General features: G+C 28.5%; 3 protein-coding genes across 3 annotated transcripts; 2 read left to right on the forward strand and 1 right to left on the reverse strand.

Moving 5' to 3' along the window:
* Positions 1 to 922: 922 nt before the first annotated feature.
* On the reverse strand, positions 923 to 3,705 carry LOC101490982 (galactan beta-1,4-galactosyltransferase GALS3). The gene is made up of 2 exons (XM_004509551.4): positions 2,483 to 3,705; positions 923 to 1,544 (listed from the first exon to the last, which is right to left on the reverse strand). Exons 1-2 carry the CDS (start codon positions 3,595 to 3,597, stop codon positions 1,199 to 1,201), a joined length of 1,461 nt encoding a protein of 486 aa, XP_004509608.1. The 5' UTR covers positions 3,598 to 3,705; the 3' UTR covers positions 923 to 1,198.
* Positions 3,706 to 6,993: 3,288 nt separating this feature from the next.
* Positions 6,994 to 14,243, forward strand: LOC101490657 (plant UBX domain-containing protein 7). The gene is made up of 10 exons (XM_004509550.4): positions 6,994 to 7,236; positions 7,458 to 7,591; positions 7,707 to 7,820; positions 8,785 to 8,980; positions 10,858 to 10,935; positions 11,024 to 11,092; positions 12,411 to 12,554; positions 12,693 to 12,789; positions 13,097 to 13,380; positions 13,874 to 14,243. Exons 1-10 carry the CDS (start codon positions 7,135 to 7,137, stop codon positions 14,036 to 14,038), a joined length of 1,383 nt encoding a protein of 460 aa, XP_004509607.1. The 5' UTR covers positions 6,994 to 7,134; the 3' UTR covers positions 14,039 to 14,243.
* Positions 14,244 to 19,379: 5,136 nt separating this feature from the next.
* LOC101490338 (cysteine-rich knottin fold-containing protein) lies at positions 19,380 to 20,389 on the forward strand. The gene is made up of 2 exons (NM_001364744.1): positions 19,380 to 19,482; positions 19,963 to 20,389. Exons 1-2 carry the CDS (start codon positions 19,419 to 19,421, stop codon positions 20,121 to 20,123), a joined length of 225 nt encoding a protein of 74 aa, NP_001351673.1. The 5' UTR covers positions 19,380 to 19,418; the 3' UTR covers positions 20,124 to 20,389.
* Positions 20,390 to 25,201: the final 4,812 nt, after the last annotated feature.

Below are 25,201 nucleotides of genomic sequence, written 5' to 3' on the forward strand. Positions count from 1 at the left end.
TTCAACAACAATAAAAATGTAAGAAAATCATGTCATATGATACAAATGTGTTTGTCTCATCATGAAAACAAAATACTAATACTCTTATTATTGATACACAAATTCAGAATTTTTAAATCGTAATATATTAATAATAATAATAATAATAATAATAATAATAATAATAATAATAATAATAATAATGTTAAGCAAAATAAAGTTACCAAACTACTAATTCAATTTGTCTTGCAAACCAATTTCTTTCATGCTTTTAGAAAGACACTCATATAACCTACATGTCCCTCTTTTGACTTTTTCTAAAGCTACCCCTTTCATCAATTACGTGTTCCTATACAAACATCACAATATTTTATTTTCTCATTCTGATTTTCATACAAATAACAAGGCATATGGGGCCTACAAGAAAGGGGAGAAAAAGAGAAAGAATGCTTTCATCAAAATTTATTGAGGAATGAGTATCCCAAATAAAAAGCAATAGGGTACAAAAATTTAATAATTTACTTTTAAGAAGAAAAAAAAAAGGAAAGATGCGCATAAGAAAAGCAACATAGCACATTTACCATATATGATGAATTTTTTCTTATAATCATATTCAAATTCGGTTAATCATATAAATCTACCAACAAATTCATATTATTTAAATTAATAATATAGAGTGGTAGAATATATATATATATATATATATATATATATATAAATGTGACAAAATTAAAATATTTAAAATATTTATATTTCTAAATTTATAATATTAATGACGTTTAATTTAAAGCTAATTTATAAAAGAAAAAAACTAAATATATATACAAATTATTTATTTAGATAAAAATAATAATTTAAATAAATATTTTTATATAAAAAATTATTCTTAAACTATTTCTCTCTTACTTGAATAAAGAAGAAAAAGGAAAAAGAGAAAAGAATATTGAAACGGCTAGATTTGTTATAGCAGATTATTAAATCATTAATTTTCATTAATTATGTTTACAAAATACAGTGCTAGCATATAATAAAAAGTAAAAAAGAAAAATGAAAAACAGAACAGAAAAAGAAATAATACACATTGAGAAAAGAGGATATAACCATCTTAAACCCTATAATACACATTGAGAAAAGGAAAAGAAATAATCTTTCAATGATTATCTATCCTATGAAAAGAAAAAAGAAATAAGTTGAAAAAGAAGAAGTTTGAAGATATGATTCATTGTGTAGTATTTTGCAACCTTGATCCAATCATCTTAAGCTCAAATTTCTTGATAACAGCAGCAATGTCCCTCAATGTAGTATCCAAAACATAAGGAGTTTTTTCATAGTTGACATTTGTTGAGTTCACTAACAATTTGCATGTTTCTTTCCTTTGTGCTATGGTTCCATGATAATGAAAATATTTGATTCTACCTTCAGTTTTGTGAGTTGTTTTTCCATCTAAGTTCTCTGACATGTGGACCCCAGTTGCATACAAGTTTCTTGGTTGAACAGCATATTTTCTATCTCTTCTTATGCCTTTTATTGCATCTCTATACACTAGCTTTTCAAATCCCCATTTTCTGCATTATTCATATGTAACAATATTGTGTATTTTAATACCTTTCTTTTTCAGAATCTTATAACAATTTTGTGCAATAAAATCAAGCAACTAACAGTTTGACAGCTAGATGGAGTGTGACCAAATTAAATGTTATTGTCTCTACTTTATTCATCAAGCAATTCATGTTTATTACAATTACTGAACTCACATGATAGATGAATTGTGTAACTATCAATAAACTATGATTTTGAAAATTGTGCAATTAATCTTATTGAAAAAATATTTGATAGATGAATAAAGTATGGTTCTGAACTTTCATTAAATGTTGGATGAATCTTGGACAAGTTGGACCAAATTACTCTGTTTTATAGTATAGTTTTTTACTCTAACTTTAGAAACAAACCACACTAGAACAATCAAACATGCCCCACATTCACATTTCCTTTTACACTATGAAGTAACAAAATCAATATCAAAGGAATGGGCTAATAATTCCAAAAGCATGGACACCACAATAATACAATTATTTGTCTCTATTTATAGTCTATAAAGGGTGAAAAAACAGTCTCCAAACACTCATGATCCAATAATAATTTCAGGAACCAAATTAGCAAATGAGAACCGCACAAGAATCATAAAAAAGATGCCTCAATTTAACAAAGAGAGTAAATGTTCATTATTCAATATTCTACTACTATTGAAGATTCAATTGACAAAATGTATACTTAGATAAAGATAAGTACTCACTTTCATAAAAATAAAGGATCAACTTGATGCCAAAAAAAAATATATAAAAGAATAATTTCATATAAAAATAGATAAAAGACTAATATGTTATTTTCATGTAATTTAATAAACTATAAATGTGTAAAGCTAATTTAACTAATCTAATTTTAGCAAAACAGAAAAGAGAGATATAGTTTTTTTCTAAAAAATTGAAAATGCAAAAATCAATACCTGTAAGTTTTTCCATAATCATCAGAGAGACAAATCTTGCTACTCATAGGCATCTGTTCAATGGTGAATTGAGAGTATTCAGAAAGTGAATGAAGCACAGTTTTAATAGTACTCTTTGGAGGGACATAAATATACTCATCAACATCAAAAAAGAACATCCACTTAGCCATAAACTTATATCTCAACAAACAATCATTCACAACCAAAAACTGATTATGATAATAACCATCAAATCTCTCTTGGTCCCTAATATCTTGCAGTGTAACATAACCAAGTTCAATCCAAGGCTTCAAAACCTCCAAAACCTTCTCATGAACACCACCAGCATCATGTATAACAAAATGAGAATTTTCCCCAAATAATCTAACATGGTAAGCTATCCACTCTCTCACTCTTTGCGGATTCAAATTGCCATACAAAGATGACCCACAATATAAAAATTCAAACTTTGGCTTTGAAACAAAAAGGGTATGATCCAAATCACCATTTTTTTCAACAAGAACTTCCATTTTATCAGTTACATTGAAGTTTCTGTCACCACCACCTGATGTAGAAGCAAAAAGAACCAACTTTCCACCATTGTTGTCACCATTGATGACAGTATCATTAAAAGTGCAGTTAACAACAACAACAGTGTAGACACGTCCATATCCCCAATCAGGGAGAATCTTGTAGCCAATGGTGGTGATTGGTTTTGAAGAAAAGTTTTTTGTTGAAGGGATCCATTGACATTCATAGGTTGGTTTGGCATAAAGATGAAGAGGCTTTGAAGAAAGACCAACAATAGAAAAAGTGTTGAGTCCTCCTCTATAAGCACCCATTGTGATGAAGTTATAGGAAGATGAGCCAAAAGGGTTGAAGAAACGCTTGATAGTTTGGTCAGAATTGAGTTTTTCATGAAGAATAGAAGAGGGTTGTTGTGGTGGAGTTTGAGAGAGTCTTGTGATACAGAATCTGAGATCAGAAGCTGAGATAGTGAAAGGAGAAGGAATGAATTGAAGGAGAGTGGCAAGAGAACAGAGAAGAAGAAGAGTTGTGAGGAGAAGTTTGAGTTCAGCATTGTAGTTAGTTAATGAGAAAACAAAGAGTTTCTTATCTTTGTCTTTGATGGCCATTGATGTAACCAAACCAAACCACGTGTGAGTGTAAGAAGTTACACCTTTGGAGTAGAGAGAGTGATGAGTTTGTTGTTGTTTTTGGTTTGTTTGAGGCAGGGGTGGGGTGAGTGTTGTGTTGTCTTATATTAGGACACTTTTTGATTGATACTAAGGTTTAGAAGCAAATAAGGATTACCATTGTCTTATGTCATTGGGAGAAATAAATGAGGAATTTGGATATTATATTCACTTGATTACAAGTCAAAACACGAGGAAGAAAGTTTCAATGTAAAATTTGATTTAATTTTGAATTGCTTGATATTGATCAGGCACATGTGTATTAGTTGCACTTGATTACAACTGTAGTTGTAATGTCAACACATTTATAATTGAAGTTTTAATTTAATTATGAATTTTTTTATGCTCTAACTACACATATATAGCTGTGATTGCTTAGGATAATTTTTTTGGGATGATTTTTTAACTAGAAATCTTTCGTTTACATTGTTTTCTGCTTAATCTTTACATAAATAAGTTAATTTTTGCATAAATATAATTTTATGTGTTTTATTGTTATCTCGTGAATTAAGTGAGACATTATTTTATTTTTCTATTTATGTGTGGTGTTTATTTTATTTAAATTGATATATTAATTTTGATTTAGATTAGACAGATTAACGTTGCAGATTTATAAGTATAGATCTTTATGGTCATTTTAATTTTATTAAATTTGTAGATATTTTATTATTTTATACTATTAATTTGAATGTTGTGATTTTGTTCGTAAATCTAGAGGCGAATTTGTGTTGTTCTCGATCGACGTACTCTTTTAATATAAATTATTATTTTTTTAGTAAAAAAAAAGATAAATAAGTATTTATTATATGTTTTATTTTGGTCCCACTGTCTTGTCCACTTCATCAACGCCAAATTTTTACGACGAAAGACCCACACCCGCATTCGTGTAACACTTACGAACGACTATTGTTGAAACCAAAATCCACCATGCTCACCACCAATTAACACTCTCAAAAGCGATCAAGTCTCGTGCCTACACTCAATATGTTACCATTGTTAATAGTCACGTCGTACACTCAACCTATCACCATTGTTAATAGTCACGACACAAACACACGTGACTATCCATATCTCTACAACCACCATCATTGGTTGTTGGATATCGTATTCAACCAAACTCTAATTTATGAAACTCAATAACCAATCATGTGAAGAATTTGCTAAAACTTCTTAAAGCTTTGAAGCCAATTTCGAAAAAGTGTCTGTTTGAAATAGAATAAACATATTTAATACTGATAATAATAATTTATTTAAATTATGATATATAAAATATTGAAATTAAATGTCAATTAATGTATTTTTTATTTTATTTTATTTTATTTTTTATTTACGAAGCCTTTTACTTATCATTACTTTAGTAATTTGTGCTTTGGCCACTTCTATAATTATTTGCTCAGATATATATACACATGTTTATCAAAAGCTCAACACACACACACATATATATATATATATATATATATATATATATATATATATATATATATATATAATCTTTTAAATATAGTCAATGATGACATAATTTTTTCCATGTCATTTCATATGAATATTATCATGTCAAATATATTTTAATGTGGTATCTTTAAAATAAATTTAACTATCGTTCATTTCATCATGTCACATCTATTTTTTCAATAAGATTTTCATGTTTTTCTTTATTTATTTTACTGCACCTATTCTGCTACCGAACCTATTCTACTATCGAAACTCACTCCCTCATGTGTCCATTATTTTATAATTACATCACATATTAAATGTGATAACTCCTACTTGAAATGCAAATTATTAGGTTTTATATTCCCAAATTACATTGTATTGTAGTCTATATCCATCATATCTTTGATTCTATTATGTTAAAATGCTTTTCTTTTTTGTAAATGATTCACTAATGAACACAACACAAAATTATTATTTCTTCAGTTTTAATAAATCAATGATCAAGATTGAATTATAGATAAAATGTTAAAGGTTTAAAATATATATAGTCCTTTAAATATAGCAAATTAGTTTGGTTTAGATTCCTGTATATTTTTTTTTCTTTTTATCTTTACATAATTAAATAACTTCATTTTTAGTCTATGATCTTAACTTTCTATTACGAAAGAGGTTAGTGTCACATGTCAACACTCAATTAGATGTCAAAACATCGATTAAACACATAGTAATATCACGTGGCATTGACATGCCACCTAAACATCCAGTGTTTGACTCTTATGTGAGAAGACATGCAAAAAATTGTAACAATCCAACTTTTATTTTGTTTAAACTATAGTCATCCTTATTATTATTACTACTATTATTGTTATAAAATTGCATGCAATGATAATTTAATGATAGTATAACCTATTGGAAATTCGAATGTTAATGTTTAATAAAATTTAGTATCTTTTATGCTATTTATGATCATTTTTATATTTAGTAAAATAACTATAATAATAAGAATAATTAGTTTTATGGTTGTATGATTTAGGATATATAAGGTATAGTTAATTTTTATGAGTAGAAATTTGAGTGAGTAATAACTATTAAAATATTGTTGATAGCTTAAAAGGGGGTACAACCCACTTAAGAGGGGTGTGTCTGTCAATCTTTTAATAAATTAATTAAAAGAAAATAGAAATAGAAATATAAATAAAAGAATAGAAATAGTGTGAGAGAAATATTGTAAAATAGAAACAAGAGAAGAAATAAAAGAAAAAGAAAGAAGAGAGGAGAAATAAATACTATGATAAAAAATTAATTTCAACAATAAATAAATAGTATGATAAAAAATAAATAAATTTTATTTATGTTTTGCTATCAAACTAAATTTTTTCTTTTAATATATAACTTGAAAAAACAATATAATTTTTTTTTATAAATACATGTTAATAAATTAATAGCTAAGTTTGTTTTTCTGGTTTTGAATATTATTGCCACTAATTTTCTCAATAATTTAATCATCAAGATTTTTCTGGTTTTTATTTATTTAAAAGATTCTAAATTTAGTAATGAAGATTGTAATAATTATATGTTATATATTTCTTTTACTAAAAATATATGTTATATTTTAAATTATGATACTACGATGTGTCAAACCTTTTGTTTAGGTAATTAAAATCCTGTTTACTGAAATATAAGAAATTTGGTAGATCTGTTGTCTGATTTGTTTTCAGATGCAATCTTTTATTTTGTTGATAAATAAATAATGAAGGGTTTTAAATTATACTACTAGTTATATAAACTCATTGAATGAACAAGTACAATGAATCTCACATTGATCATTAACAAATCTTGACTCATTATTATTACACATTACATTACTTACACGTAATATATATTTTGGTATTTGATTTTCTTGATAGATAAGAAAAATCTTGGATTTGGCGAAGAGGCAAATAAACTGATATAGTTATTAGTAGAAAGGTTGAAAGAGTGAACAAAAATATCATCGAAACCCTAATTCCCAAAATCACATAATCAATCGAATCGAATTCAATGGAGGGAATGTTATCTTCCAATGATCAACAATCATTGGTCTCTTCCTTCCTCGAAGTCGCTCAAGGCCAAACCGCTGACACTGCGAGACAGTTTCTTCAGGTTCTCTTTCTCTTCTTTCACTGTGAAAATCGATTTTCATATTTTCTTTTTTAATCTTTCATCCATGATGGAAAAAGAAGCTGAAGTAGTAATTATAGAAATCTGTTATTCTTTTTTATTGTGATTAAGGTTTTGAGTGTTAGGTTATTGTTGTTGATGCATGGAATGGATTATTGTTGTGTTTGAGAATTGAGATCTTTGAGATCTGTTTGTTTTCACAGGCTACGAGTTGGAAACTTGAGGAAGCTCTTCAGTTGTTCTTGATTGGGAGTGAAACTGGGGCAGTTCCGGCGCCTGCTTCTTTCACTCCTCCTTTAGAAAATGTTGATGCTTGGACTGATCAATCTCTTTTAAGGTAATGCCTTTTGTATTCTGGAATTTCTTTATTGGCAAGATGTTAGTAAATTAGTAGTTATGTTAGTTTTACGGCTTAAATCTCACCAGTGAAGTTTAATTTTTTTGACTTGTAGTGAACCTAGAAAGGATACTGGGAATCAAAGTGGTGGTGTTAATGATGGAGATGAAGTGCGCCCTCCCATACCTGTTATAAGGGAAACTCTTTATGATGATGCAATGCTGTATGGGTATGTTTTTTTTCTGGGTAACATTTTATTGTTGAGTTGAAAGGAAATGCACTGTTAGTTTAACTACTATTATACTATCATCCAATGAGAATCAACTATTTTGACATGTCAACCATCTCTTGTAATTGAATCTTAACATTAATAATATGAAGTGGAAAACTAATTTATGCAGACTATCTATGCCTCTTAATCTCTTTGTTTACCATGGAAACTATAGTATTTTGGTCTAATAGATATGCATGTGTATATGATGTTTTCTTTTATTCCTTATCGATCATGTTGATGTGGATGCAATTCATTAGGTTTTAACCATGACATCACTTGAGTTTTTAACTCCTGTAGACTATCCTTGTAGAATGAAGTTTGGTGCTTTTTGCATTCTTTTTGTTGTGGGTTGATGTAACTAATCATACTTTGGATTACATATTTGTAAACTGGGAAATAATGAGCAACAGAGTAAGGTAAAAGAAAAGTGGAATTGTTGTGGCTGGATAGGCAGTCTTGTGAACTCTATGAAGCTAGAATGATTCAACTCTTTCTGAGCTGTGTACTTTTGACTATGACATATCAAGAAGCATAATGCTAGTATTTTCGTATGGAATTTGAAATGTTTAATATGTACTTATTGTACTGTTAGATTGTCTTGCATATTACACTATATAATGTTAGGGCTGTGTTCTTTTAGCTCAGCTTTATATCTGTTGTTTCATAATATAAATTACATAGATGCCACTTGAAGAGATATTGTGGTAAAAAGTCAAGCAGTGCTGTTTTTTTCTTCTTGTTTATCCAGGACTAACTCATGCACTTAGTTGTGCTCATTGAGCTTTTTAAGTTAACACCACTTATGTTTTGTTATGTCATTATATATGTAGGTTTGTGTTTGTATCGTGTATGTATGTCTGGTTTTCAGCAGACAAACTATTCATCAAAATTGTGTTTTAAGTTTAACATCTTTGTGCAGAGGACCAAGGCTTGGACATCTCTCACAAGAACCAAGCTCCTTAATTGCGTTCCGTAACTTCGAACAGGAAACGAGGCGTCCAGGGGTTTGGGAATCAGAGCAAGGTGCCGCCTCTACAGCAGAGAGTTCTCGGGATAATCTTGCCTCTCTTTATCGTCCTCCTTTTCATCTAATGTTCACTGGCTCTTTTGATAAGGTAAATATGGTTCTTAGTGCTTTTAAAAAAAATGCTACTTAGTTTGTATTATTTTGTTTCTGTTAGAGGTTGAATCGGAATTTAGCCAAAGACAAGATCAATTTAAGTTTTTTTCTTCAATTTGACTTCCATCATCAATTTAAGTTTTTTTAGTCAATTTGGACACATCCTGTTTACTCTATTAGCTAATCAAACCTCCCTTAAGGCTTACATATACATCTTTTGTATTTTTGGAATACACGACACATAAAACCATTTAAGCATAATGAGCATGCAATGAACGTATATACTAGCCAACAATCAGCACACGAAAATGGATTTCTGGAGAAGAACATAGACCTATTGCAGTTGAACCCCATCCAAAATTAACCCTCATGCACATGTCCTCTAATGACATCCCTTGTGCTTAGTCAATCTTAAAAGTTGGGAGTTTGTCGCTTACCCCGTACCACATGGAGACAGATGGAAGGGCTTCAGGGTACTAGAAACAGTACCTTCCAAGGCATCTTATGTTCTCAAAGTTCTTTAAGGGAATAACTAATGTCTGGACCCATTGGTATGGGTGTTCTCCATTCTATTTGTTAGTAGTTGCTTATCTTCTAGTTGAAGCTCAGATATTTGCGTTTTTGGCTTTCTAGAAAGTTTAAAGGGACATAGTAATTAAATTTGGTTCTAAAAATGTTTTAAGCTAGGGATCATGACTGAACAAACAACTACGTTCTTTACCTTTTAGCTGTAACCAGTCAAGGGGCCTTCGATTGCACTCTGACTTCTCACTTATTACTATCAATTCAGAAAGTAGGTTATGGTGCTGAGATCCTTGTCAGGGGCAACACAGTCAAGTTCTGTCTGCCATGTGTAAAACTGTATTACAACTTACTAGATGATATTTTAGAGGATATTCAGGAAACAGAACATCTGATGACACTGCTTTTTCGTGCCGATATACTCTTGTGGGTATTTTTAATAATTTTTGTTGTCTTCCCATTCCCCTCTGATATGAATGATCTAGCAAGACATTTGCTGACTACCTTCTAGAGGCAAGTGTTATGTAGCAAAATTTGTCCTTTTTTCCCGGCAGGCTAGCATTTTTCTGCCAACCTTCTTTCTTAGTGTACCAACCCTGCTCACTTAAGATTGGTCCAATTGTTGCAAATTTGCATTTGCTATTTGCTCAATTTGGTTAGCTCCTGGTCACTGCTGTCCCATTTCCATCTCTGCTCGATTTCATGAGTTCAATTTTGCTCTGTTTAACCATGCCTTTATTTGTTAATGTTTGTGTGTAGAAGCTATGACTTTTGGTTATTAATTATTAATGATGAATAAATCTTAAATTTTGTGTAATTTTTTCCTGAGCGTTGATGTGTACCTACTATGCAATATAAATTATTTATCTTGTTCTCGCTATCTGCTATTTAGAGTTGGTTGTTTGTGCCGCCATCCAGGAGTGGTAGCTATGCTCTTCAACAAAAAATAGCTGCACATAATGATAAGAAGCCCCATCTAGTAGTTTGAGAATTATAATAAGATATAAGATGATCTGAAATGTGTTGTGATAAATTCTAAAGTGATTGCGTTTAATGAACGAGAGGCACAGCTGTTAGTTAGAACCAATGGGTAGAACTAATCACTAACAGAGTATAGAGATCCCCTAGAATTAGCTGTTTGTACGAGCTGGTCAGCTCAGCCTTACAGGCCCTAATATGAATTTCAGGAAGGCTACCATTGAAACTTGGAATCAAATAGTAGATTATTGATTTTTCTTGCATAATATGTGGCAGGGCTTACTCTAGATGGGTGGTAGTGCTAGTGCATATATATTGTGAAAACGTATAACTGATATGCAGTTGTGACTACGGTTTGATCTTTGGGTGCAGGCAAAAAGTGCCGCTTCTGTGCAGGATAAATGGCTATTGGTGAACATACAATCTACCAAGGAATTCAGCTCACATATGGTAATTTATTCTAGGTGCTCCTTTTTCAATTTTCTTGGTTATTTGTCTCAGCAACATCATTACTCATGTCAATTTTTTCTTCATGAAGCTTAATCGGGATACTTGGGCAAACGATGCCGTTTCTCAGACCATTAGTACAAACTTCATATTTTGGCAGGTCAGTTTGTTGGTCTCTCACCTGACATTGGTGGTCAAGTTTTTTTTATTTTTGTACTGGTATTTTGTATGGTAGCTTAAGATATATCCTAATCACAATAGTTGCTCTGTTGAGAAGTTAATAGATATTTTGACTCATAATATTGAAACCGACAATGCAAGGCTCTCAGGTTAAGCTTTGATAAAAACATAAATTCATTTGGACGATTACTTAGTAGATAATTACTAAGAGTTTAGAGGATAAGGATACTCCTTAAGATAAAAAGAAAAAAACAAACAACAAAGAAAAAGCAAAATGTCAAGGCAGGACAAGCACCCAATCCCTAAAGGCCTAAACATACTTGGACTATGAACCCTCTAGATTTATTACATCTTCAAGAGTTTGTGGAGGACTTGTTCAGCTTCTGTGTCTCTTCTACAGTTTGTGGCTGCCTAAGCTTCTGTGTCTCTCCTACAGTTTGCAGATATAAATGTTAGGAATCATATCTTGTTAGCTAGGTTCACTGGTTAAGTGGATATGGGATCATGGTATGGCTTTATGTAGTTGGGAGTTGGGACTTGCTCTAGGGGGGATCCTTTGGTTATCAATATTTTGGATCCAGTGGTTCATAAGATCTCCAATCTAAGAGCCTGCAAAATTGGGACCATGCTTATTTGCTTTTGGAGTTTATATGTTATATACATCCACAAATAATATTTTTCCTAGTTCTTTTGGGCTTAGTCAAAGGACTTAGGTGGTTATGTAGAATTTTGTTAGATCAGTATTGGATTGGAAGAGAAAAGAGGGGCTGTTTGGTTGGTATTACATGCTTTGTAGGTTCAAGAAGGGAGGTTTGAGTCTTGGCAGTATTATCATATAGCGGCTATAGGAGCACTATGGCACTCTAGCATAGCGTAATTTGAACAAATTTCTATTGTTTCTTGATATGCTATATAGTGCAAAGTATTGTCAAAGAGCAGCCATTGCGGTTCTATAGCGTTGTAGCGTAGCGGAATTTGAACAAACTGCTATTTTCTGCTATCTGTGATTGACAACAGTGAGTCTTGGGGATTTGGGCTTGCACAAACATTACTCTGATTGTAGATAGCTAAGGCTTTAGTTTGTGCAGCCACTCTAATTCCCTGGTATTTCAAATGCTTAAAGTGAGAATAGCTGTGGCATACATTTGGGCTATATTGTGATATTTGCAGCAATTTTTGGTGATAATATTGATCACATCATTAACATTTACTATATACTATTGTCTTGTATGCAATTTGCCTTTTTCAATTTTTTTTTTTTAATTTTTTTTACTATATTTGTTTGTTTTTGCATATAGGTATATGATGATACAACTGAAGGCAGAAAAGTCTGCACTTATTACAGACTGAATTCAATTCCTGTTGTGCTTATTATTGATCCCATCACTGGCCAAAAGATGCGCTCCTGGAGCGGAATGGTTCAACCTGAAAGCTTATTAGAAGTATGTGATACAATTTAATTGCTCACTATGATCGAAACATTTTCTAGGGAAATGAAAACATTATTATTCACATGTAAATCATGGGCTCTATTTGTTTTATATTTCTTACTGATTTGATGAGCTTGTGCTTTTCTTTAGGGTCTGCTAACATTCCTTGATGTCGGTCCTAAGGATCACCACAGTACCTTGTCTCACAAGCGTCCTAGAGGAAGTTCTAGCCCACCTAAAACTAAAGGTTTGTTGCTTGTCTCTATGTGCTTGTTTGGTCAGTGACAGGTCGGCTCAATGTTGAAGGTGTCTTTATTTGTCTTGTTGACTTATTTACTTCTATTTACGTTCAAAACTATATAATTGATGTCTTCAATATATCTTTTGTTATTAGATGGACCTTGCCCACATACCTTATTCCATATCCGATTAATTATGTTACTCATTTCTTTTTATATGTAAAATCTTTACTGCCTGAATTTTATGCCCGTTACTGATAATAAAATTTTATTTGGCATGCTTTGTCATCGTCATGATCTTGGTTGATGTTACAGCTATTGTAGATTCAGATGCGAGTAAAGAGGAGGATGAGGAAGTTCAAAGAGCGCTAGCAGCTTCATTGGAAAACATGAAAGAATTAAGTGCAATTGCTGGAGGAGATAATAAAGATGCTAATGTTGCCGGCAAGTTGCAAGAAACAGCCTTGTCAAAGAGGCCTGTTTATCCAACCCTGCCTGAAGAACCTAAGGCTGAAAGAAATCTCTTATGCAGAGTTGGTTTGCGGCTTCCGGATGGACGCCGTGTTCAGCGAAACTTCTTACGCTCCGATCCAATTCAGGTAACACACGTTGCTCTAAATTCTAATCACCTGTAGGATTTCATTGATAGGCAACCCCTCATCTAGTTAGTTAATTACTTAGTTAGTTAACCTAAGGCCGAAAGAACAGGGACAGCACAATAGGAAGTTTGGGTCTTGAAGACCATTTCCCGGGTCTCATGAGAAGCAAAGGTGGAACAAATAACCTGCGACAATCTTGGAGAGGTGGGTCTTGTGTTGGCCAGATGATGACCCATCACTGCTTATAACTGTCGAGGAATCTTCTATATTATCACATTAGGTTCTCATGCTAATTGTGGCCCATTTGTATCCCAGCCCAACAAAATCGTGTCCAGCCATGCCCCGATGTATCTCAAACATATCTAGTAACATATTTTTGAAAACATAATTACAAATTTTTTTGATACTTCGATTGGATTCATATTGTATTTTTTCTACTAGTGTTTATTTGTCTGGTTTGGATTCTATGAATGACCCTTTGTTTCTTTTGAAGCTGCTGTGGTCATTCATTGCTGTTCAGCTAGGTGAAGATGAGACAAAAGCATTTAAATTAACTCATGCAATTCCTGGAGCATCTAAAAACCTGGACTATGAAAGTAATTCGACATTCGATGAATCAGGCCTTGCCAACTCTATGATTTCAGTGACTTGGGAATGAGTTCAGATTCATTGCATGAGTTTTAATTTTAGACTCAAGAATGTGGGTTTGGTGATATATGATCATGTTTTTCATCTTTTGACACGAGGCTGGTTTTGTGCTGAAGGAAAGGAGATGGTTTATTTGAACTTTGTGTATAAACTATGAATCTAACTAAATTATGCGTAAAATCAATGGAAATATATCAATTTCGTTGGTACTCTCATCTCCTATATTGTATTTAACTGATGACTGTTTATTGGTGGTGGTCAGTTAACACTGACACTTTATATTTAATTGGAATATAAAATTGATAAATGTTTTGTCAAGTACTCAACTGTATGTGACATTCTACGTTATAATAGTAAGATGCAAACTTATTTCTTATATATAAAAAAAATCAAGGACATAAATCTACACAAGAAAGAAAAAGGAAAAAAAAAGTGTCAAATAAAGTTTCTTAAATCATGATGGTTTTTTGGTCTTTCCGCAAAAATTATATGTTATAGATTACTTATGTAAAAGGCTTTCAATGGTAGTAGAGCAATTATGCAAATTTATATTTGCTATCTTCTTGGCACAATATCTTCAAGTTATTAGCAATGATGTGATGTAAATTATGTGAGTAATAATAATATTTGAGTATGTTTTTACTAATACAATAATTTTTGAGTGAATTTTCAAATCATAAGAGATTTGATAATTTTGAATTTTGTTCTCCTTTAATGTATAATTGTAAGAATTAATAATATATATTAAATTCATGTAGATGATATCATAGTGTAAAAATCAAGATTTGGGTTTTGTAGAACAAAAAATTACTTTTGTAAAATTTAAAGTTGAGTTTTATGGAAACTCACTTTTAGCCACAATATTCTATAAACTTAAATTTTATATGTTGTAAAACTAATGTTCAAATATTACAGAGTAAATACTTATTTATGTGAAATTTGTAGTTCATTTTTACGTAATCAATTTTTTTTAGATAATATTCTGTAAATTCAACTTTGACTTTTATCGATATAATTTTTTTTTAAATGTAAAAATCAACTTCATATAAACATTTAATATTACTAAGTTTACAAATGAATCTTTGACTCAAAAAAACATATATAATAAGAAATAAACACATGTTTTATATACCAGTACAACACATTATTGTATCTACTACAAAAGGCTATTCGTTGTCTATCTTACAATGCATTACAACCGAATGTGATAATGCAACTTACACTCTATCATAATTGAATAATTATTAACATAAGCTATTAGAACCCTCAAAGTTAATATGCAAGTAATTATCATCATCAAACATGCAAGTAATTACCATCATCAAACATATATGCACATTCACAATGCATGGAGGTGATTTAAATCGGTCTAATAGAGTTTAGTAGGGTCGTCCTTGAAAATTAGGGTGCCATGTGCAAAATTTAAATTTGATGTCTTAATTTTTGAATACAAGTTTAATCGTAAGGACCCAACAATTTTTTGATATTGTACAAGTTTAAAAAAGATTATCTATAAACTTTTATACATATTCAACCAAAACCATTGATCAATTTATAAATTTAGAATTTTGGATCTAAGGTTTTTAGAAAAGACATTAAATCCCTTAAACTATGATTGAAAAGTGTAGTTAATCACAATTTGAGATTATGGTGCCAAAACCAGTATATATATCTGCAACAAACTACCTATCATAAGTGATACCATGCACATGGTGGATTAGAGGATAATGTATTACTAAGCTACTTATTAGATGATAAACCTAGTTTGCGCATGGTGGCTAAAAGATAAGGTATGCTTAAGCTAATTATTAGATGCTTAACATATATTAGTTGTTAGAATATAAGCCTAGCGTGTGTGTGGTGGATTGAAGATAAGGTATGCTTAAAATTGTGTTAGTCTTCATTAGTTGATCTATTGCTGATTTTGAAGTTTATCTATGATACTGTGTATTCTCTCATGAACAATTATATGTTGCGATTCTAAGAGTGACATTAAAATAAAGTTTAAAGATATTGATAGTTTGATAAAGAAGGTTAAGATGAAAACATTATCTCAAATGTTGTTTATAAATAAGTATTTTAAAGTGTAAAATAGACTTTTTATTTTATTTATAAAGTTGTGTTTATTTTATATATAGCTGTTTGTTTTATTTGTGTGCAAAATTGTTTATTTTTTGATTACGTTGCAAACAAATGATATTACAATATCAATATATTATCTTATACATTTTTTTTGCCAATTATTCGTGCTCCAAATGAGTGTATATCTAGTAATCAATAAAAGAACATGTAGTTTTTAAATCTTAGCTTAACTGACGGATATCATTATGGTAGAATTTATCATTTCTTCTAAGATCATAATAAAAAAAAATTTAATAAAGATTATGCAACAAAATTTTTTTTTAAAGACTATTCATTATCAATATAAAATAATTTATACTCAGTCACAATTTGTCAACACTTCAATTAATTGCATAACCTCTATTTCTAACTTTTTTATTTAATGTGTATAGTTGTATTATAAAATAGGCTAAATTACATCCGTGGTCCCTTAACTTAATTTCAGATAACGTTTTAGTCTTTTATCTTTTTTGGTTTTTTCCGACTTGGTCCTTTATTTTAATTTTAAATGACAATTTGATATTTTATGTTTTAAAATTTCAACATTGTTATCCTTCTTTATACAAAAATAAAAAAAAAATTCAATCAAAACTCATAAAATTAATTATATTCTTCAATATAATACAAATTTCATCAAATTCGTAACGCAAATCTTCAAATAAACTCATATTTTCATACTTTATTTGATATTGTTATGAATAAAGGACTAAATCGAGAAAAAAAAAATAAAGGACTATGGATGTAATTTAGCCTATAAAATATTTACAACTATACAAACATGCTAACTTATAAAGTTTTTTTTTTGTTTGAACTTTAAAATCAAGTCTATTTAAGTGGTATGAAACTTTTTAGAGGGAGGTTGATGGCCCACACACGCATGTAGATCCGTCCCTGGTTGAGCCCAGGCACCGTAATCTTGATTTGATTACCAAATGTATTTGTAATTTCACATTGATTAATTAATTACTTGAACTTAATTTAATTAATTAATCACTAAAATAGATTATCTTTAAAAAATGTGTTTGGTAACATAACACACGAAATGTTTTTCCTAAAAAAAGACTCTATTATGATAAATATTCCTTCATAATCATTCAGTGAAATATAATTGTTTAAAATTATATGTTATTTTTTAAATAATTCTTTCTTTATTATATCTTGTTTTCTTTATTATACCTTTTATCAGTAGTAGATCTTAACAAATTTTATTGAAAAGGCCAACATAAAATAAATTATATATAGAATATTTTTAATTAGTTTTATATATTTAATTTTAGTGTGTAATAATTCTAATTTTTAAATGTATTAATAGTATTTGGTTCGAATCTAAATATTTACAATAAAAATAACAAAAACAACTAGAATTCATGCATTGTCTTATAATAAGTTGTTTGGACTAAAATAATGATTAAAAGATTGTGCGTAATTTTTAATACTCTATTAATTTACTCGGATTGGTTGTCATATAATTTAAACGACTACTTTCATCAAATACTTTAATCCAGTTTTTTAGCCATTTTATAGCCTCTCAATTTACATGTCGATTTCACTGTGGTAATATTTGTATGTATGTTTCTTAATTGAGTCACCTGTATTGACACAAGAAAAAATGTGTCAAATTTTATAAAAAAATAATTAAAAATTACATGAATTAAAAGTAAGAATAAAATTATTATCTATAGAAATAAATTATCAAGAATTTGAGTTGTATGCACAATCAATAATTAGGAATGACAATGGACATAATGATCAAAAGAAAAATCAACGGAAACAACTTAAATTGTTTAAAGAGTAAAAGAGTTCGACAACATCCTAAATATGAAACTCATAGAATTTAAATGGATATAATTAATTAAAGCTTGGTATACTTTTTCTATTTAATATATTTTATTTTATTAATATAATTTATTTTATTCATTAATTTAATGATTTTTTATTTGTTAAAAAAAGAAGAATACCTGATCGCATCTATAAGATGCTATCTCATGACTGATGCAACAATTTTTTTAACAATTGATCACGTTTCTGTCTTACAAACTTATAAAAGTAAAAAAATAAAGTATATTGAATTTTCTTTTTTATTTAAAAAAAAGAATATACATAAAAGAAAATCCACTAAAAGCATGTGAAAAATAGGATACCACCTTATTATTTTGGTGGTACGCCCAAAACAGCAGCCGGTGAGTAGACATAAAATAGATATAGAGGGCCCCATCTTAGATGACGACATTATCATAATTCATAACAATGGTGGGTCGAAAACAACGTGGTAAAGTCAGTGTGAATGTGAAAAGACACACACAACGCAAAAAGCTGAAAGACAACTCACCCTTTATTTCTCTAAAAGATTAGCTAAACCAATAAAGGCCATGCCACCTCTCGTCCTATGCTATTGAATTGTCACTTTTTTCTGGATCATTCACTTTTTTTTCTATATAATTAATTCATGATAATGATATGCAATATGCATTATTCAAACCAAAATATCAATGAAACGTGATTCTTTTTCCTACAAAAATTGCTCTTTTACGTTCCTCAAAACACTGCTGTTAGTTTTCTTTTTTAATTATATTAAATAAGTTACGAAAATTGAATTTTAAAGTAATTTATTAAAATATAATTATGAAAATTAAAAAATAAAATGAAACTAGTAAAAAAGTTTTAGACATATTAACAATACATTTTTAAGATAAAAAAAAAGAATATTATTTTACTTATCATATTTTTAAATATATTTTAATTATTTTTTTATTAAATTATAATGTTCAATCTATAATACGAGGTTAAAAATTATATATTGTTTAATATATTAACTTTGTTAATATTATTTTTCTTTCAATTTTTTTTAATTTCTTATTTATTTTCTATAGTATGTCCTGATATGAGATAAATCAATACTACTTCTACTTTTCTAATTTTAGAACAAAGTAAGGTCCAAAAGCAATTCTTCAACAAATACTCCTTACAAGAGAAATGAAATAAAATAAAATAAAATAACAACAGAAGTAAAGTAAAATATTAATCTATATAGGTCATTCATATTTGTCTAGACAAGTGGTTAATATTATAATTTTTTTTAATTATAAAATTTTGAATTTAAAACTAAAAATATAATATATAAACAAACCATTTAAAATATGTAATATACTTATGTCGGTAAAATATTTCTTGGCATGACACTACTAGCCTTTATGGCCCTATTTAAGACCAACTACTTCCATTAGCATTTCACTCCAAACTAGTTCTCTTTTTATTTCTTTGAAATTAACATGGCTCGTTCAATTCCTATGGTTTCCACCATCTTTGTCTTCCTTCTGCTTCTTGTAGCTACTGGTGGGTGTTTCTTGATGCTTAATTAATAGCTCCTATATTCTTTTTCATTTGTTCCCTTTTGTTATTTTTTATGAGATATTTGTCTTTTTTTGTATTATAAATATTCATCACTATTTATCATTCCATTTCACTTATTTCAATTTCTCCAATAAATAGTTAAGGATACTATTAACAAAACAATAGTTAATCTTGTAATATTAATATTAAAACTTTGAAAACCAAAAGATAAGAATAAAAAGCGACAAAGAAACATAAGGAATAATCAATACCATCATTATTTTGTTGTTGCTACTATCTATGGACTAAAGCACACTTACATGACATAATATAATATTTAATATGTATATATTGACTTATTTAAATAATATTTTTTGCTTATAAAAAAAATTAGTATGTGGTTTTATTTTTATTTCCATTCATGAATTAATTTTGATAGAAGTGTTGTTGTTAATGAATTTGATTTTGTGATATGGTATATAGAGATGGTGGCAGAGGCAAGGACATGTGAGTCAAAAAGTCAAAAATTCAAAGGAGCATGTGTGAGTGATCGCAATTGTGCTTCTGTGTGCCAAACGGAACGTTTCCCTGGAGGGCACTGCCGTGGATTCCGTCGTAGATGTTTCTGTACTACACATTGTTAATTAATGTTTGAACACTTAATCACTATCATAAAAGAGTTTAAAAGATGATTGATCCATCACCTTTTTCTACTTGTGTTATTTTGGAATAAAGCTACACCTACCCCCTTTTGCTATGGATTTTTTTCTTTGTCTTTGTTTATTTGTAGTTTGATCTTTAGATCCTATGAGTGGAAGTGAATGAAATGAATAATATAATGTGTTCTTAGTTTATATTTCATATCACAATTTTTTTACTAATAGTACTTATGAAACAATTGCGGTTGACACATCTGATTGAATATTTTGATTAGAGTTAATAGTTCTCTTTGATTTTATATTAGTGCGTCAATTTCAAAATTTTAAATAGTAGTCATTTGAATTAATCACAACATTTTCATTCAAAATTTTAAGAGAATGAGAATATGAAACATTTTTTCCATTTTTAATTAATGTTAAACTAATTACTCACATTTAAATTCCAACGAGATAGTAATATATATGTTTTTTAATAGTTCTCTTAATATAGAAATCTCTACTTTGGACTCATTTTTTATTGGTATGACAATTTATTGAAAATGACCAAGGATTTAATTACTTGGACCTACAAGCAACAAAATACTAGACATATTCAGGACAAAGTTTAACATTCCTGCATTCCACTAGTTAAAGATAACCATTATCCACTCTCATTTTTCATCGGACGCTGAAATTTAATTTCTTATTCACATTTGCATCTATTCATATATATAAAATAATAATTTAAAAGTTATATTTATTATAATTAATATTATAAAAGAATTATTATTATACAATAATAAAATAAAAAATATTAAAATTAAAATTTTTTATAAAGAAAAAATTACAAATTTTAATATTTTAAAAAATATAGAATCTGTATATGTAAATAAAATTTAAAAATGACAATAATATTACTACCGAATCGGATTTGAATGCAGGGTAAATATCAACATCCCTATGCCCACCCCTGAATTTTACTTTTGGAGAAAACCTGCACATACATCCAATCAAAATGAATTTTCTCCATCAAAATTAAGATGGTTTCAGGTGGATATTCGCAGGTGCGAGTTGTGTTGCCATCTCTTTACAAAGTTCATCTCTCTTTGGATAGATTGATAAAGCACTTATAAAACAAGAAATAAAATACGTATAGAATATCTATCGTCCCATACTGCTTTAAATAGGGATATTTGATTGTTTCTACAATTCAACACAAGTTATTTGGGCATGTTTTGTAATCACTCACATATAGTCAAAGAAGGTCGCTCATGTAAAGAGTGTTTCAAGTCAAATACGATTACTTTAATTTTTTATTGTTAATATTTATTTACATATGTTTAGAAATATAGTTAGTTTAATGAGTGTTTATTTTAATTGTAATGTAAGAAACATAATTTCTATATAACTCATTTATTCAAAATCGTAACTTATCATAAAAATATCATAATTTTATCATCAAATAATCAACGTACACATTATTGTGACATATTGCAATTATTTTCTATCAATAATTTTTATTTGTTTGTGTAAAATTTATTATTTATTTCTTACAAATGAAAATTTGTTGAGCTCACGATATGTTTAAAAATAAAAAATGAACATGTAGTTTATGTCATCAGTTATGTCATTCTTTTGAATTCAAACAATAATCTCTATATAACTTAGTTATACAAAATAATAAATACACTTTGTTTTTTGTGCGGCTAAATTGTTATTAACCACTTTAATGTTATTATTTAATATTATGTATAAATCTAATTTTGTGTCCCATTTGAATGAATGTATCAAAAATATTTTTTATTTGAGAATGAGAGAAATACATCACTTTACGTAATTATTTAATTCTCAAGACAAAATTTTTACATTCATTCAGCTCTATAATAGTGAAACAAATCTAGTTGTTTTAATGACAGAGTGTTGTGACTGTAGCTATTTTGAAACGTAAGTATATTTGATTTTGCTTCAATAATTTACAAAACAAATTTTAAATAAATAATTCCAAAAATTTCAAATAACTTCTTTATTGAAAAGATGATTTCGTCAACTTTCGATCGATCACGTGTAAAAAGAAATATTTTTTATTTTTTAAAAAATAAATAGAATAAGGAAGCATTTGTTTGATACACCTACCATTGCATTATTTTTTATTGCATTTATTTGTGATGAGGCTGTTAAAAAGTACTCTAACAGGAAAAGTTAAGGCTAAACAAGTACAAGAATTCCATAGTGGCAAATCTATTAAATCATGCACTAACATATTAGGATCGGAGCTTTTTTGTCGATGGGCAGGTTTAAAAAATTTACTACCTCTTGTGGATGATTTATTGATTACACTGTGAAAGTTACATTTCAAAGTTCAAAGAAGAGCTTTGAGAGAGTTTGAAATGACTGATCTTGGCACAATAAAATACTTCTTAGACATAAGACAAAGTTGGGGCTGCTCATGCATCTGATGTTGTAATGTTGGAACACAATCAAGAGTGGAGGGTGAATCAATGGTGAAAAATAGATAATTGAAAATTGTGGTGTTTTAGAAGATGATGGAGTGTGATATAATTACGTGTATGATAAAACTTCTATGGTTTTCTATTGCATAGGGATGACAGGGCAAAGAAGTTAAGTCATATGAATTTAAATCTTATCTGCAACACTAACTTGGTATGAAACTAGCTGATGTTAAAGATAAACTCTAGAAATAGGTTGTTTGGGCTGGATTGGGTATTGTTTAGATATTCATGTCTCTATTTAATGGTTATTCCAAATCTATAATCATATTGTTTCTGATTCTTCCTTTGATCATGTTGTTCTGGTTTTGCCTCCGATCATGTTGTTTTGGTTCTGCCTCTGATCATGCTATTTTTGATTCTGCTCTGATCATGCTATTTTTGACTTTACCACTGATCATGTTGTTTCTAATTCTACCTTTAATCATGTTATTTCTGACTCTGGTAACATAGGGTCTAATGTAAAAAAAAAATGGATGTCACAAACGTGACAAAAGAGAATAGAATTCTTAGACAAATTTGTGGGACAATTTTTTATAGCTATACTTCGCATCTAATGATGAGTTAGAATTCTCAACATTTCTAATCACTATTTATAGTTCATTTAGAGAAAAATAGCATTTATGTATAAAAAAATTAAATCCCTTATAATATGGACGAGTGAAGTATAAACATCATTCAATCTACTAATTTGAAAACAATCTAAAATACTTTGTTCTTCATACAAACAATATCACATTTGTAAAATAAATAAAATTACTATCAATGTAAATTATTGTTTTCAATTGACTCTATTAATTAATATTCTGTTCGATACTATCAACTCCTTATATTTAACTTTGTCTTTATTTTGTAAATATAGATAATTTGATTGTTCTCTTTTTAATTTTATTTAGACATTCACATTAATTTGTGTAAAATAAATAATTTTAATATTCATTATGGGATAAATTAAATATTAAATTAAGTGTCCTATTTTAGGATTCAATTAAATTCAATGCAATTAAAACATTTATTTTGAGTTGAGATATTTCTCGTTTCTCAAAAGAAAGAACACTATTGTTATATTTTTGATTGTGTAAAATCAATAAATATTTAACTTTGTCACATGTTCTATAAATACATACAAATATACATACAACCTATAGTAATATAGAAGAAGAGTGAGAAATGGAGAATATACTAACTCATTTATTTCTTGACAATAGAGGCTTTATTTATTTTAAATAACAATAGTCTTTATTACCCTTATCAAGAGCAGGGCCCTTATTTATTTATATATAAGACAAGGTGGCTCCATTTGCATCTCACTTCCACAAGTTGCAATAATTTTACTACTTCTCATAATCTAATTATACCATCATTCTTTTTAATCTCTATGACTGTTTAATATATACTTATTTATATTTGAAAGTTCTAAATCATAGTGTGACTTGATTTCCATTTATTTATATATTTTCAAAAAATTGTGCTTTTGTTTGCCAAACAGAAGGGGTTTTCTGGAGGACGATGCTAAGGCTTCTGTCGTAGATGCTTTGCACTAAACCTTGTTAAAAGGGTAAACAAATTTTGGTATTTATGACATTTTTTTCTTTAAATTTTACTTGTTATTTAAATTATTTTATTTAAGATTTTATTTTTTTATTAATAAAATACCAAATTTCAAATAATCATATATAATTTTATTATAATTTATATTATTTTGATAGTTGAAAGCGGCCTATTTGTAAGATAGTATAAATACAGCCATGCATATTCTCTTTATCAACCTGAAATTAAAATCACCAATAATTGAAATTTAACTTAGTCTATATAAAGGTGGTGATGAAGATAAAAATGAAGATATTAGTATTTTCAGAAATTATTTTATTTTAGTAAAACAAATTATTTTTTAAATTATTAATAATTAATAATTCAAATTACTAATATTGACTGTTAAAAAAAAGATAAACGATTAATTTGAGAAAAAAATCAAAGACCAAGTTATTACAACTAATTAAGATAAATGATAAATTTTGTTTTTTTATTTTATATTATCTACATTGTTTTTTTAGGAAATATTAATTACATTGTTAAAATAATAAATGTTAGCCACAATATGTCATTTTGAAGTTTATTTTATACATAAAAACAATATTTAATATATTTATTTAATTAATTAACCAATTATTCTGACAGATTTCATTAACAGATCATTAATTTCGATATTCTAAAATTTGTTTCCTCTATTTTTTTCTCGAGTTTTTCGTATATCACCACATTTTTCAATCGTATAAAAAAATTAAGAACAAAATTAATAAATAATCATAAATTAATAAATAAAGGGTATATAAAAAATGTAAGAAAAAATTCAGCATATAATGTATTCACATAATATTTGTCATATTTTATTTTAAATTTAAATAAAGATATTTTTTTTATTAAAAAAATTATATCAACTAGCTAAAACAAAAGCTAAGAATGATAAATTCCAACATTAATAATAAAAAATGAATCTAACAAAAAAATGAAACTATATTGTTTGAAAAAATAAAGGAACGATGTGATCGAAATGAGTTAATATATATATATATATAT

The sequence above is a fragment of the Cicer arietinum genome, chromosome 7 (genome assembly GCF_000331145.2).
Source record: "Cicer arietinum cultivar CDC Frontier isolate Library 1 chromosome 7, Cicar.CDCFrontier_v2.0, whole genome shotgun sequence".
In the NCBI taxonomy this organism is placed as follows: Eukaryota; Viridiplantae; Streptophyta; class Magnoliopsida; order Fabales; family Fabaceae; genus Cicer; species Cicer arietinum.